We start from the raw sequence: 15509 nt of genomic DNA, 5'->3' as shown, positions 1-15509 counted from the left end.
CACCCCCACAACCCAAAGATGTGCAGGGTAGGTGGATTGGCTATGCTAAATTGCCCCTTCATTGGAAAAAATTAATTGGGTACTCTAAATTTAGAAGAAAAAAAAAGTGTTTACGTTTCACCGGAACGGGAGTTAGTCTGGTCTATCCTTCCGTTCAGTTACATCATGGCTGGTCGGTAGCTTTACTCCATCTACCCACTTTGTTTCCATGTGCTTTAATAACTTTGCCTAACAAAAATCCGTCAATCTCAGTTTTGAAATTTTCAACTGACTCCCGGTCTGAACAGCATTTTTGCATAGGATTCGATCAGATATCAGCATACCATTCAGCCCGACAAGTCTATATTGGTGATTCTGTTCCACTCGAGCCTCCGAGCATTTTTTCGCGTCTAAATTTATCATGATGTCCATCTATTCCCTTCATCTTCAAACACTTGTCTAGCCCTCAAATTCACTTCAGCCACTCCCTGCGGTAGCGAGTTCCCCATTCTCACCACTCTCTGGGTGAAACCTTTTCCTCGGGATTTCCGGTTGGATTTCTTAGTATTGATGGTATTGTCTCGTATTGATGGCCTCTGGCTGCACTTCTATCAAAACCCTTCCGAATTTTTAAATACCTTTCCCTCAGCCACCTTTTCCTTCCCTTCAAGAGTTTTCTTGTGAGGGAGAATTCTAGGTTTCCAGTAACCTTTGCGTGAACACGTGTTCGCTAACATCGCCACTGAGCAGCCTAGCAAGATCTTAGTTTAAGTTTGAAGGAAGTTAGGGCAGCAGGGTGGTGCAGCGGGTTAGCACTGCTGCCTCACGGCGCCGAGGTCCCAGGTTCGATCCTGGTTCTGGGCCACTGTCCGTGTGGAGTTTGCACATTCTCCCCGTGTTTGCGTGGGTTTCGCCCCCACAACCCAAAGATGTGCAGGGTAGGTGGAATGGCTACGCTAAATTGCCTCCTAATTGGAAAAAATGAATTGGGTACTCTAAATTTTTTTTTTTAATTTAAAGGAAATTTCTCTCTATGGGATCCTGTCAAAACCTTTGATCATCTTAAGTAGCTCAATCAGGTTACTCCTGACACTAAGTCATAGTCATAGAACATACAGTGCAGCAGGAGGCCATTCGGCCCATCGAGTCTGCACCGACATACTTAAACCCTCACTTCCACCCTATCCCTGTAACCCAATTACCCCTCCTAACCTTTTTGGTCACTAAGGACAATTTATCTTGGCCAATCTACCTAATCTGCACATCTTTGGACTGTGGGAGGAAACCGGAGCACCCGGAGGAAACCCACGCAGACACGGGGAGAACGTGCAGACTCCGCACAGACAGTGACCCAGCAGGGAATCGAACCTGGGACCCCGACGCTGCAAAGCCATAGTGCCAACCACTGTGCCACCGTGCAAAAGGCAGAATGATCAGAATAATTAGAGTGAGAGCAGCTGGAAAGAATACACAAAGCACGTGGAGGAGGAGATGATGAAAGGATGTCATATCAATTCAGAGAAGCTTCAGTATTCCTGCAGCCATCATGAGTGAGCTATAAAGAGGACTATAATCTTAGAGTGATCACAGTAGTTCAATTATTCCAGAGCGAGGTGAGGCGAGTAACCTCACTGCACCAAGTCAGAAAGACAAGTTTGGATAAGCTTCTCATATTTCTGGAAAAACTATGAAAATGACCAGGAACTAGCTAAATGAACTCAACTCTTAATATATATTAAAGACGCATTATTCAAGACTATTGTTGGCTTTATGTCAATCTTGGTCACTGAGTATCATATCAGCCTACATTAAATTGAACTGTGCTAATACTATAATACATTGGAATTATTTTTGCAACTTGAGATCTTATCAATACCAGTTACTATCTACTCCAGTATTGTGAACACAAGGCTGGTTTGTCCAACCTGTCCTCAGGATATCAAAACTGTAACGGCTCTGAAACATTGAAAGTGAAAGATTAAAAGTGGTCTGAATGTATCGGGTTTTTTTTTTAAGTGAGAAAAAGGCCAGATCAGCTGGTGTTGTAGATAAAAAAACAAGGTAGAGAAAGGGGGATAGATTAGTTTAGCTTTGCCTTTATTTGATAGAAAAGAATAATAAAGCTTCATATGCAGTTGTGAATGTGTATTTTTATTGTTAGCATTACTCACAGGATATTTCTAGATAAGTATGTACATTCTATGCAGATAGACTGGTCAAAACAATTAAAACAGTTACAATATGCTCAGATCTTGCGATCAAGATGAAAGGTCACTGTCAACATATATATATATATATATATATAGGCTTTAACTCAGAAAATATCCCAAACTGTGTCTGGCAAAATTCAGCTGCTTCCAGAGGTCCCGGCCGGCTGCATCAGGGACAGATGCAATCTTGCAGAAACATTCGTCAAGGGAAAGAGGGAAAGTTACAGCACGGAATCCCAGGAGCATTCTGTGGGAAGAGAGAGGGCTAACATGCCAAAGGAAAGCGGGGAACCGAGAGAAGAAAATAATGCTTGAAAAACAGTGAAATAACACACATGATAGAAACAAACTGAGAAAGTTTAACTGGACTGCTATCTCATTTAAAACACAATAATATTTCACATGTCTTAAAAGGTGTAACTTTCAGGTTAAATTTATTGCATGCATTTCCTGTAAATTTGAATCAAATATTTGGGATAGAGAAAAACATGATTGCAGTGTATTTTCGATAGTTTTAAAGTTAAGCCTTTACACCCATTTTTCTTTCATACTCCCACTGCTTTAGAAAAATCCACTGCACGGTTATTAACAGTGGGAAAAGGTTTTCCAGAAGAATAGTTTGCATGGGGTTTTTTGCTCCCTGCGTGGAATTCCAGCGTTAACCGACCTCTCTTCAAACAAAGTCTCTTCTGCCTCTTCCGGTTTCAAAGGCGCAAAGCCGTTCTCCAAGAGATTATCATCCGTCTCCAACAAGCCAGCCAGCAACTTTACAATCAGATTCTTCCTGCTTTTTGTCATTTCCTTGTGGATAAACAGAGAATAGAAAGCCTTCGTTTTCATTTCATCGCAAGGCACTTGTTTGTTGATGCCAAACATGAATCACTCACTCAGATCTAGCTCAGCTCTTTAAGTTGTCTTTTACACTTTATTTCCAACTATTATTCCCAGTTTTGTTAGTTTACTCGTTGCTACCCTCTGCATATCTTGCCAATTCGCACATCCCTAAACCTAAATCTTTCTGTTCCCTCGATTTATTTTCGTACTTGGCCTGATTTATTTTTATTTGCTCATGGGACGCGGGGGTCGCGGGCTGGTTCTAGCATTTATTGCCCATATCTAATTGCCCTTGAGGGGGCAGTTAAGAGTTCAACCATGTTGCTGTGGGTCTGGAGTCACATGTAGGCCAGACTAGGTAAGGACGGCAGATTTCCTTCCCTGAAGGACATTAGATTAAAGGCAAAAATAAGTGTCGAGCTTGTTCAGGTCCACAGGTCCTTTCAATAATGTTCCACCAATTTAAAATAAATCCACCAAACTTAAATCAGCAATTTTTCCCAAAAAACAGTTTTCTGACCTTTTCACAGAATTCCGACTCCGACTGGCACATTATTGCCACCCTGGTTAAACCTGAGTGGCTCATTAGGTCACTAAGAAATCTGTTAACAGTCAGATTGCTATGGCCCAGGATATCTGTCAGATCAGTTTCCTTCCTTAGAGGGTATTGGCGAACCAGTTGAGGGTTTATGACAATCCGACAGTTTAAGTCTTTGACTGAAACCAGCTTTTCGTTTCCAGATTTTATTTTCAAACCAAATTCGAGTTCTCAAACTGCCATGGTGGTTTTTGAACTCAAATTCTCGTGATTATTAATCCAGACTTTTGTAATACTTGTCCAGTAAGACAACTACCCACTACCAAAACCCTTGATGATGTATTAATGCTGATTAAAGCAAAATAGTGTGGATGCTGGAAATCTGAAATTTTGATTATTGCTGATGTTGGCTTTCATAGAACCTTACAGCCAAAAAGGCCATTCATCCAATCACATCTATACTAGCCCTTTGGAAAGAGCTACTCAATTACTTCCATTTTACTGCCTCTTGCTAAAAGTTGTGCAAGTTTCCATCCTTCAAGTATATATCCAAGTCCTTTTCAAAAGTTACTATTGAATCTGCATCCATCAACTTTCAGGCAACACGTTTCAGGTTATAATGACTGACGATGTAAAAAACAATTTTCCTCATCGCTCCCTCTTGCTCGTTTATCAATTAGTTTAAAATGTACTCCTCGTGGTCACTGGCTCATCTGCCTGTGGAAACTCTTTCTCATTATTTTGAACACCTCTATTAAGTCTTCCCTTAATCTCCCAGCATTAGAGAACAATCCCATCGTCTCTCATCTCTCTACATATTTTTCCCAATAATTTTATTTCAATTCTCTCCTTACAGCTGTGGGTTCCCTCCCCTTTCACCACACTGCCGCCACCTCTGTGCATTCAGTAATGATCTTTCTACTCACTCTGTTTACCTGAAGTTTCATTTTTTCTTCCAGTGGGTCAGCACCCTCGACTCTCAGAAGGTACAGCAGAGACATCAGGCTGACTGTCATTAGCCACTTCATGCTGAAGCTCAGAGCTCTCCTGGACAAAATGCTAAATGTATTGTGAACTCCTCAATCTCTTTTTCCGAAAGTGTTTCCAGCTCTTTTATAGCACAACTGAAGCAACTCTCTGACGCACAAAATTAATGATACAATCAAAGCCTAATAGCCAGTGTGCATCATTAACCCAATACAGGCCTGGAAACAATAAGGAGTAACAGGTTTGCGTTATCGTAAATGGAGGAATATTAATTCAGCAAGAACATAACTGATTATATTACACTTTTACGTTCTGTAAATTTATGGGCAAGTAGATGAAGGATCTGTAATGTGGACAGTTAAAATTGCAGTACAATTTGAATGAAGCAGCCATTAACGAGCTTTATAGCCTCCGATCCAGGAATGTTCTAGCCATTTAAACAAAATTATATTGTTAGACGTTATAAAAGTGGAATTGGATGGATGCTGTTCAACAACTGACCCTCCAATGCAGTATAAGAAAACTAAAATCTAAAACCTGTAGGTTGACTAGAAATGTATGTAAAAACTGATTATTAGCACCTTGGAGAATTCTGGGAGGGCTGGTTTCCTGACACAATCAAAAATATTCTTCTCCAAAGTGTAGCTCAAAGTCTCGGATGTTACAGACATAGGAACTAAGAGCACGTGTCGGCCACTCAGCCCTTCGAGCCTGATCTGCCATTCAATAAGATCATGGCCCATCGGACGGTAATCTCCCGCCTACCCCCAACAACCTTGCACCCCATTGCCTTTCAAGAACCTATCTACCCCTGTCCTGAAAACATTTAAGGCTCTGCGTCCACTGCTTTTTGAGAAAGGGTGCTCCAAAGACTCACTACCCTCTGAGGGAAAGAATTCTCATCTGTCAGAAATGGGCGACCCCTTATTATTGTGGAACAGTGGTTAGCACTGCTGCCTCACAGCACTAGGGATCCGGGTTCCATTCTAACCTTGGGTCACTGTCTGTGTGGAGTCTGCACGTTCTCCCCTTGTCTACGTGGATTTCCTCCGGTTGCTCTGATTTCTTCCCAGTCCAAAGATATGCAGGTTAGGTGGATTGACCATGCTAAATTGCCCCTTAGTGTCCAAAGATTACGGGATTGCAGGGGAATGGGCCTGGGTAGGGCGCTCTTTCAGCGAGTTGGTGTAGACTCAAAGGGCCGAATGGCCTCCTTCTTCACTGTAAGGATTCTATAATTTTTAAACAGTGATTCCTAATTCTAGATTTTCCTACAATAGGAAATATCTTTGCCATATCCACCCTATCAATATTCCTCAGGACCTTAATGTTTTAATCAAGTTGCCTCTTACTCATCTAAACTCCAACAGATTAAAACCTACACATCAATTATCTCACTAGCCACTTATTGTAAGACCCACAGGTGAGGTTCACCAGGATCAAAGTACTTGTCAGCCCACAGCTCCAACAGTTTGGTAGTACCTCTTCCCGGTGATTGTGATGTTCCCAAGTTACAGCTATTTCTGGTGTTACTTGTAGTGAAGATTAATGCACAAAACCTGTTCAAATCATCTGCCACCTCCTCATTTTCCATTATTAATTCCCCAGACTCACTTTTGATAAGACGAACACTCTCTTTATTAGCTCTTTTCTAATTTAAGTAGACACTCTTACTATCCATCTTTGTATTTCTAGCTAGCTTTCTCTCATACTTTATTTTTCCCTCATAATCTTTTTGTCATTGCTGATTTTTTAATACTCTGTCCAATCCTTTGACCTGCCACCCATCTTTGTGCAATTATATGTTTTTCTTTTTAAGTTTGGTGTTACCTTTACCAGACTCGATGGGCCGAATGGCCTCTTTCTGCACTGTAAACTCTATGATTCTGTGTGATGACTGTAAGACTTTAGGAACATTGGATTCTACGTATTGGGCAATTTAAGCGTTAAAAACCTGGTTTTAGTGTGTCTGACTGCTGTGGTCATGTTTTTAAAAAATAATTCTGTTTTGAAGGGTCTGGGTGTTTTTAGCAGCCAGGAGGTGAAATTGACAAAGCAATGTGTGTTTTGGTCTGGGACTGATGGACTGGGAAAGTCCCTGGGGAGTTAATTGGCTTTTCAGTCTGCAGAGATAATTTGTTTTTCAGCTTGGGGAGATGAGGCCATTGGCTCGGTGGAGCCAAGGAACACAGAGAGACATTTTGAAAGCATTAGAGTGGAGTTTTGTGGAGAAACCTTAGAGGGAGGAGTTGAATTCTGGGGCGAGATTCTCCGACCCCCCGCTGGGTCGGAGAATCGCCGGGGACTGGCATGAATCCCGCCCCCGCCGGTTGCCGAATTCTCCAGCACCGGGTATTCGGGGCGGGAATCGCGCCGCGCCGGTTGGCGGCCCCCCCCCCCCCCACCCCACCCACCCCCCGCAATTCTCCGGCCCGGATGGGCTGAAGTCCCGCCGCTAAAATGCCTGTCCCGCCGGCGTAGATTAAACCACCTACTTTACCGGCGGGACAAGGCGGCGCGGGCGGGCTCCGGGGTCCTGGGGGGGGGGCGCGGGGCGATCTGGTCCTGGGGGGTGCCCCCACGGTGGCCTGGCCCGCGATCGGGGCCCACCGATCCGCGGGTGGGCCTGTGCCATGGGGGCACTCTTTCCCTTCCGCCTTCGCCACGGTCTCCACCATGGCAGAGGCGGAAGAGACTCCCTCCACTGCGCATGCGTGGGAATGCCGTCAGCGGCCGCTAACGCTCCCGCGCATGCGCCGCCCGGAGATGTCATTTCCGCGCCAGCTGGCGGGGCACCAAAGGCCTTTTCCGCCAGCTGGCGGGGTGGAAATTCATCTGGCGCGGGCCTAGCCCCTTAAGGTAGGGGCTCGGCCCCCCAAGATGCGGAGCATTCCGCACCTTTGGGGCGGGGCGATGCCCGACTGATTTGCGCCATTTTGGGCGCCAGTCGGCGGACATCGCGCCGATACCGGAGAATTTCGCCCCTGATCTGCCTGACTCAAAGTCCACAATTCTCCCACAGTAAGATAGATTGAGAGGTGTACGTTTCTTTTCTCGTTGTTTAATGGGAAATTGAGTAGTAGTGTTTAAGGGAAATTTGTACGCTGTTCTTTTCGGGTGTGAAGTAAAAGAGAAGTTAATAGTGTAGTAATAATAAAGTTTTGTTTTTAAAAGTAACAAAGCACTATTTCTTCATGCAATCTCTCCTGGAGCAAATCATTCTTTTCGCACATTCTTACAAATACACTAAAATATTGGGGTTGTGGTCCAGTATCCTGTTGGGGTCTGGTCTTGGACCCACTCTTCTCTCCCCCAAAAGGAGCGTAAAATTCAATTATATTATGATCTCTTCTACAGAGGGACACCTTCTCTCTGAGGTTATCAATTAGTCCTATCTCATTGCATAATGCCAGGTCCAGTATAACCTATTTTCTGGTTGGTTCCAGAATGTGTTGTTCTAAGAAGCTATCCCGAAAAAGTTCTATGAACTCCTCATCTACATTCCTTTTTCCCATCTAATTTTTCCAGTCTGTATGTAGATTAAAATCCCCCATGACACTAAGGCACAGCCTTAGAATAAAAGGGAGTCACTTTAGAACAGAGATGAGGAGAAATTTCTTCAGCCAGAGAGTGGTGGGTCTGTGGAATTCATTGCCACAGAGGGCGGTGGAGGCCGGGACGTTGAGTGTCTTTAAGACAGAAGTTGATAAATTCTTGATTTCTCGAGGAATTAAGGGCTATGGAGAGAGCGGGTAAATGGAGTTGAAATCAGCCATGATTGAATGGTGGAGTGGACTCGATGGGCCGAATGGCCTTACTTCCGCTCCTATGTCTTATGGTCTTATGATTATCGCTGTACCTTTCTGACAAGCTCCCACTCACTCTCTTCCTTTCTACTCTGTCCTACCAGGTACTCACAATTACGGGAGCTGTATACCGCTCCCACAAGTGAATTTGTGTCTTTATCATTTCTCATCTCCACCCACACTGCTTCTACATCCTGATTTCCTGAATTTAAACGACCCCTCACTACTGCACCATCATTATTTAGCAGAGATACCCCTCCACCTTCTTCTAGCTTCCTGTCCATCCTAAAGGTCAAGTGCCCTTCAATATTCAGGGCCCAATCTATGCCATCCTGCAGCTATGTCTCTGTAATGGCTATGAGATCACATTTATTTCTATTTACGCTGTCAGTTCATCTGTATTGTTTTGAATTCTACGTGTATTCAGACAGTCTTTAATTTTGTCCTTTTATTATTTTTGTACCTTCTAGCTTTGACTGCTATTTTACACTTGGGTAATTTTATTATACATACTGCGCAGTAAGTGCGTGTTTTTTCTATTCGTTTCAAATTTGCCGCATTAAATTGGCATCATTGACCACATATTGCTTTGATTTCCATTTAAATCTATTCAAACATCTCACCAGGGATTTCAATTAATTGTTGAATGGGTCGCATAATTCAGCCACTTTTTGGTGGGGGGCTTGCTTATTCATAGTGTAAATGTATCTGGTTACAGATGAGACATTAAACGGAGGCACCATCAATCCTCTGATTTGGGCAGAAGACTATATTGAAGAACAACAGGGGAGTTCTCGGTTTCCTGACAAATATTTATCCCCCAGCCAACACCTCTGGTCATTTAACACATTGCTGAGTGCCTACAGTACAACAGTAACTACACTTCAAAAGTAACTAACTTGTTCTACGGTGTATTGAGGTCATGGCATGTGCTGTATAATTGATCGTCCTTTATTTTCTAATTGGTTTCATTGTTATGAAACAACATGAGAGCTCTGTTCTCTCCCCTCTTGCCTTTGTTCCATTTGTCATTCAGTAGGTTTCAAGAAGGAAGTTCAATGTAACTCTGCCTTATGTAGTTCAACAAAATGCAATGAAAGTTCTTAAGAATGTGTCTTCTCCACCCCCCCGCCCCCCCCCCACCCCAGAAAATGGCATGGCTCTACCTCAGTCAGGTTGTTCCGAGAAGACACATGAATGAGAATCAGGTACTTTCACAACAGGATACAGGGAAAATGGCAGAAACCTCTCTTCCATGCCTCCTACGGTAAACCCAAGGGTGGCATCGGCAAACGTTGGGAACTTGCCCACCCTCCCGGCATAGGAGGTGCATGGGCTGGAGAGCATAAAGAGGAAACATGGGTAAGTTCAAAAGATTAAACACCTTATTGAAAGCTCCTCCTGGTGTGGAGTGTATGGCTTCATTAGCGAGTGTAGGTTCTGAGCGATAAATCCTACTAGATCCCAGTTCAGATTTCTAATCTAAGCAGAATTAGCTCGACACAGCTGGGATAGCTGAACTTCTACAATTGGTCTCAACGCCCTTGGGGAGGAAGAATTGAAAATCAGGTACAGTTCCTTCATCCAGTGGAATAGAGTCAGGTTTGGGTGCGAAGTCCTCAGAGTTGAATAGCCCATGACAGGCAATGCCTTGACTCAAATATGTTTCCTCCTGTGGGAAAATTTAGCAATCATTTAAAACAGAGATGAAGAGAAATATTTTGCCTGAAGGGCTGCGAGGCTCTGGAACTCTCTTCCTCAAAAGCAGAGCCTCGAATAGTTTTGAGGCAGAACGAGATAAGGGGTTGAAAGGCTATGCGGGATGGGGGTTGGTGATAGATTGCAATCAGATCAGCCCTGATCTTCTGATTAGCAGAGCAGGCTTGAGAGTGGAGTGGCCTCCCCCTCTTCCTAATTCATATGTTCACACACAGTGGCACAGTGGTTAGCACTGTTGCTTCACAGCTCCAGGGTCCCAGGTTCAATTCCTGGCTTGGGTCACTGTCTGTACAAAGTCTGCACGTTCTCCCTGTGTTTGCATGGGTTTCCTCTGGGTACTCCGGTTTCCTCCCACAAGTCCTGAAAGAAGTGCTTGTTGGGTAAATTGGACATTCTGAATTCTCCCTCGGTGTACCCGAACAGGCGCCGGAATGTGGCGACGAGGGGCTTTTCACAGTAACTTCATTGCAGTGTTAATGTAAGCCTACTTGTGACAATAAAGATTAATATATTATTTTAAGTCGGAAGAGGGTCATTTGATCCTATTAGTGGACAGACTACTGTCTCTGGCACTAAAACACAGCAAGAAGCACCTTTAAGGAAACTGCCACAAGTGTTGACACATGCAGGAAAAATCTTCAAGAAACTTTGATTTTCCCATTTTAAAAAAAAAATTAGAGTACCCAATTCTTTTGTTTTTCTAATTAAGGGGCAATTTAACGTGGTCAATCCACCTACCCTGTACATCTTTGGGTTGTGGGGGTGAGACCCACGCAGACACGGGGAGAATGTGCAAACTCCACATCGACAGTGACCCGTAGCCAGGATCGATACCCGGGTCCACGGTGCCGTGAGGCAGCAGTGCTAACCACTGCATCACTGCGTTGCCTCATTTTCCCATTTTTAGCCATACCCAACAGTTTGTGGAAACTGCTGGAATCGTCACCAGGGCTAAATCAAGGGGCAGAAGGTAGCCCTCGAGTAATTACTTTAAAAAAAATGTTTATTCAGATTTTCCAACAGAATTTTTAGCAAAAACCCCCCCCCCCTCCAATAACAAAAAGAAACACAAACATGACAGTCAAAAATTATACAACACTTATAACATTGGGTTTCCCCATATACAGTAACCCCCTCATGACATTCCAAGGCACCCATAGGGAAGTCGCCCTCCCCCCCGAAAGAGACCCCACCCCCCCCCCCCCTCCCCCCCTCCCCTGGGCTGCTGCTGCTGCTGACCTCCTCCTAAAGCTCCGTGAGAAAGTCTAGGAACGGTTGCCACCGCCTGAGGAACCCCTGCCCAGACCCTCATAAGGCAAACTTTATCCTCTCCAGCTTAATGAACCCTGCCATGTCATTTATCCAGGCTTCCACACTGGGGGGCTTCGCGTCCCTCCATAATAGCAAGATCCTCCGCTGGGCTACCAGGGACGCAAAGGCCAGGATACCGGCCTCTTTCGCCTCCTGCACTCCCGGCTCGTCCGTTACCCCAAATAGTGCCAACCCCCAACTCGGCTTGACCTGGACTTTCACCACCTTGGACATAGTCCTCGTGAAACCCCTCCAAAACCCATCCAGTACCGGGCACAACCAGAACATGTGGACGTGATTCGCCGCGCTTCCCGAGCACCTCCCACATCTGCCCTCCACCCCAAAGAACCTACTCATCCTCGCCCCTGTCATATGCGCTCTGTGAGTAACCTTGAATTGTAATAGGCTGAGCCTGGCGCAAGAGGAGGAAGAATTAACCCTACTCAGGGCATCAGCCTACAGACCCTCATCTATCTCCTCCCCAAGCTCCTCCTCCCACTTGCCCTTTAACTCCTCTACCGAGGCCTCCTCCTCTTCTTTCAGCTCCTGGTAGATCGCCGAGACCTTGCCTTCTCCAACCCATACACCCGAAATCACCCTGTCCTGAATCCCCTGTACCGCGAGCAGCAGGAATTCCCTCACCTGCCGCCTCACAAACGCCCTTACTTGCATATACCTGAAAGCATTTCCCGGGGGTAACCCAAACTTCTCCTCCAGCGCCCCGAGGCTCGCAAACGTCCCATCTATAAACAGGTCCCCCATTCATCTAATCCCTGCCCGATGCCAGCTCCGAAACCACCCATCCATCCTTCCCGGGACGAACCGATGGTTCTCCCGAATCGGGGACCAAACCGAAGCTCCCACCTCGCCCCTGTGTCGTCTCCACTGCACCCAGATTTTCAACGTCGCCGCCACCACCGGACTCATGGTGTACCTTGTCGGCGAGAGCGGCAGCGGTTCCGTCACCAACGCCCTCAGGCTCGTGCCCACACAGGATACCATCTCTAACCTCTTCCACGCCACCCCCTCTCCCTCCATTACCCACTTACGGATCATCGCCACGTTGGCAGCCCAATAATAGCCGCACAAATTCGGCAGAGCCAGCCCTCCCCTGTCCCTACTACGCTCCAGAAACACCCTCTTTACCCTCGGGGTCTTATTTGCCCACATGTAACCCATGATGCTCCTACCCTACCCATTTGAAAAAGGCCTTGGGAATCATAATGGGAAGGCACTGGAACACAAAGAGAAACCTCAGGAGGACCGTCATTTTAACCGACTGCACCCTGCCCGCTAGCGAGAGGGGCAGCACATCCCATCTTTTGAAATCCTCCTCCATCTGCTCCACCAACCGCGTCAAATTGAGCTTGTGCAGGGCCCCCCAACTCCCAGCCACTTGGATCCCCAAGTATCGAAAGCTCCTTTCCGCTCTCTTCAACGGTAGGTTGTCTATCCCCTTTCCCTGGTCCCCTGGATGCACCACAAAGAGCTCATTTTTCCCTACATTGAGCTTATACTCCGAGAAGTCCCCAAACTCCCTTAGGATTCGCATGACCTCCACCATCCCCTCCACTGGATCTGTCACATACAGCAACAGGTCGTCCGCATACAGCGACACCCAATGTTCCTCTCCCCCTCGGACCAGTCCCCTCCATTTCCTGGACTCCCTTAGTGCCATGGCCAGAGGCACAATTGCCAATGCAAACAAGGGGGACAGGGGGCACCCCTGCCTCGTCCCTTGGTACAGTCGAAAGTACTCCGTCCCCGCCGATTCGTAGCCACACTCGCCACCGGGGCTCTATATAGCAACCTGACCCCAGCTGATGAACCCCCCTCCGAACCCAAACCTCCGCAGCACTTCCCAAAGATACTCCCACTCCAACCGGTCGAAGGCCTTCTCCGCGTCCATAGCTGCCACTTACCTCCACTTCTCCCTCCACTGAAGGCATCATAATCACATTGAGGAGCTTCCGCACATTAGTGTTTAGCTGCCTGCCCTTTACAAATCCCGTCTGGTCCTCATGTATCACCCCCCGGGACACAGTCCTCAATTTCGTAGCCAGCACTTTTGCCAGCAACTTAGCATCCACATTGAGGAGCGAGATCGGTCTATACGACCCACATTGCAGCGGGTCCTTGTCCCGCTTCAGGATCAGAGAGATCAGCGCCCCGGACATTGTCGGGGGCAAGGTCCCCCCCTCCCTTGCCTTATTGAAAGTCCTCATTAGCAACGGGCCTAGCAGGTCCAAGTATTTCCTGTAGAACTCGACCGGGAACCCATCTGGCCCCGGGGCCTTCCCCCGCCTGCATGCTCCCCAATCCTTTAACCAGCTCCTCCAGCCCAACTGGCGTGCCTAAACCAGCCACCTCCTCCTCCTCCCATCCTCGGGAAGCTCAGCTGATCCAAAAATCGTCGCATCCCCTCTTCCCCGCTGGGGGCTCAGATCTGTACAGATCCCCATAGAAGTCCCTAAATATCTCGTTTATTCTCACCGCACTCCGCACCGTATTCCCCCCCGCTGTCCTTAACTCCACCTATCTCCCTCGCTGCCTCCCTCTTACGAAGCTGGTGTGCCAGCATCCGGCTCGCCTTCTCCCCATACTCATATGTCCCTCCCCTGCGCTTTCCTCCACTGTGCCTCTGCTTTCCCTGTGGTCAACAGGTCAATCTCCGTCTGGAGGTTCCGCTGCTCCCTGAGTAGTCCCCTCCTCGGGGGCCTCTGCATATCTCCTGTCCACCCTTAAAATCGCCCCCACCAACCTCTCCCTCTCCCTGTGGGCCCTGATGGAGATTAACTCTCCCCTGACCACCCGCCTTCAGCGCCTCCCAGGCTACCCCCACCTGCACCTCCCCGTTGTCGTTGGCCTCCAAATATCTTTCAATGCACCCCCGCACCCGCCCAAGCACCTCCTCATCCGCCAATAATCCCACATCAAGACGCCAAAGCAGGCGCTGGTCCCTCTCCTCTCCTAACTCCAGCTCCACCCAGTGCGGGGCGTGGTCTGAGATGGCGATGGCCGAATACTCCGTTCCCTCCACTTTCGGGATTAGCGCCCTACTCAAAATTAAAAATTTATCCGGGAGTAGGCTCTATGGACGTGGGAAAAGAATGAAAATTCCCTAGCTAAAGGCCTGGCAAACCTCCATGGATCCACTCCCCCCATCTGGTCCATAAACCCCCTGAGCACCTTGGCCGCAGCCGGCCTCTTACCCGTCTTGGGACCTAGAGTGATCCATGTTGGGTCCAGCAACGTGTTGAAATCCCCCCCCATTATCAAGCTTCCTACCTCCAGGTCCGGAATCTGACCCAGCATGCGTTTCATAAATCCGGCATTATCCCAGTTCGGGGCATATACGTTTACCAGTACCCACCCGCACCCCCTGCAACCTACCGCTCACCATCACATATCTACCTCCATTATCCACTACAATATTCATTGCCTCAAACAACACCCGCTTAACCACCAGTATTGCAACCCCTCCGTTCTTCGCATCCAGCCCTGAATGGAATACCTGTCCTACCCATCCCTTTCTCAGCCTAACCTGATCTGCCAACTTCAAATGTGTCCCCTGGAGCATAACCACGTCTGCCTTCAGTCCCTTTAAGTGCGCGAACACCCAGGCCCTCTTAACCGGCCCGTTCAGGCCCCTCACATTCCAGGTTATCAGCCGGATTGGGGGGCTACTCCCCCCCCCCCCCCCCCCGCCGACTAGCCATCTCCTTTTCTAGGCCAGCCACGTGCCCGCGCCTCCCGCACCCTCCAGTCCCCCAGACGGCGGACCCCCCGCCCGACCACCTCTCCTACTTCCAGCTCCCCCTTTGGCCAATGCAGCAGCAACCCTATACCCCCCTCTCCCCGCTAGATCCACATCCAGCCCTTTTGCTCCCCCCATAACACTCCCGTAAGTCAGCCGACTCCTGCTGACCCCGGCCTCTCCCGCCATTCCATCGACCCCCCCGGCAGTCAGTGTGCGCTCATCTACAGCACCGCCCATTCTCCCCCCCCCCCCCCCCCCCCCCCCCCCCAAACCAGCCCCCACTCCTGTCCTTCCCTAGCGTGGGAAAAAGCCCGCGCTTTCCTGAGCCGGCCCCGCCCCCTCTGGCGCAGCTCCTTTTACGGCCT

General features: G+C 47.7%; 1 protein-coding gene across 1 annotated transcript; it reads right to left on the bottom strand.

Moving 5' to 3' along the window:
* Positions 1–2109: 2109 nt before the first annotated feature.
* Positions 2110–4712, bottom strand: LOC140407085 (somatostatin-1B-like). Its single transcript, XM_072494823.1, has 2 exons — positions 4488–4712; positions 2110–2990 (listed from the first exon to the last, which is right to left on the bottom strand). Exons 1-2 carry the CDS (start codon positions 4587–4589, stop codon positions 2775–2777), a joined length of 318 nt encoding a protein of 105 aa, XP_072350924.1. The 5' UTR covers positions 4590–4712; the 3' UTR covers positions 2110–2774.
* Positions 4713–15509: the final 10797 nt, after the last annotated feature.

This window comes from Scyliorhinus torazame, unplaced genomic scaffold, assembly GCF_047496885.1.
Source record: "Scyliorhinus torazame isolate Kashiwa2021f unplaced genomic scaffold, sScyTor2.1 scaffold_1155, whole genome shotgun sequence".
In the NCBI taxonomy this organism is placed as follows: Eukaryota; Metazoa; Chordata; class Chondrichthyes; order Carcharhiniformes; family Scyliorhinidae; genus Scyliorhinus; species Scyliorhinus torazame.
Note: the sequence above shows the minus strand (reverse complement) of the source record. Positions and strands in the feature narration are given on the sequence as shown.

Coding starts and splice junctions, on each gene's coding strand:
- LOC140407085 (XM_072494823.1), bottom strand. CDS start 4,589: ATGAAGTGGCTAATGACAGTCAGCCTGATGTCTCTGCTGTACCTTCTG. Junction 2,991..4,487: donor TGAAACTTCAGGTAAACAGA/GTGAGTAGAAAG, acceptor TTTATCCACAAG/GAAATGACAAAAAGCAGGAA.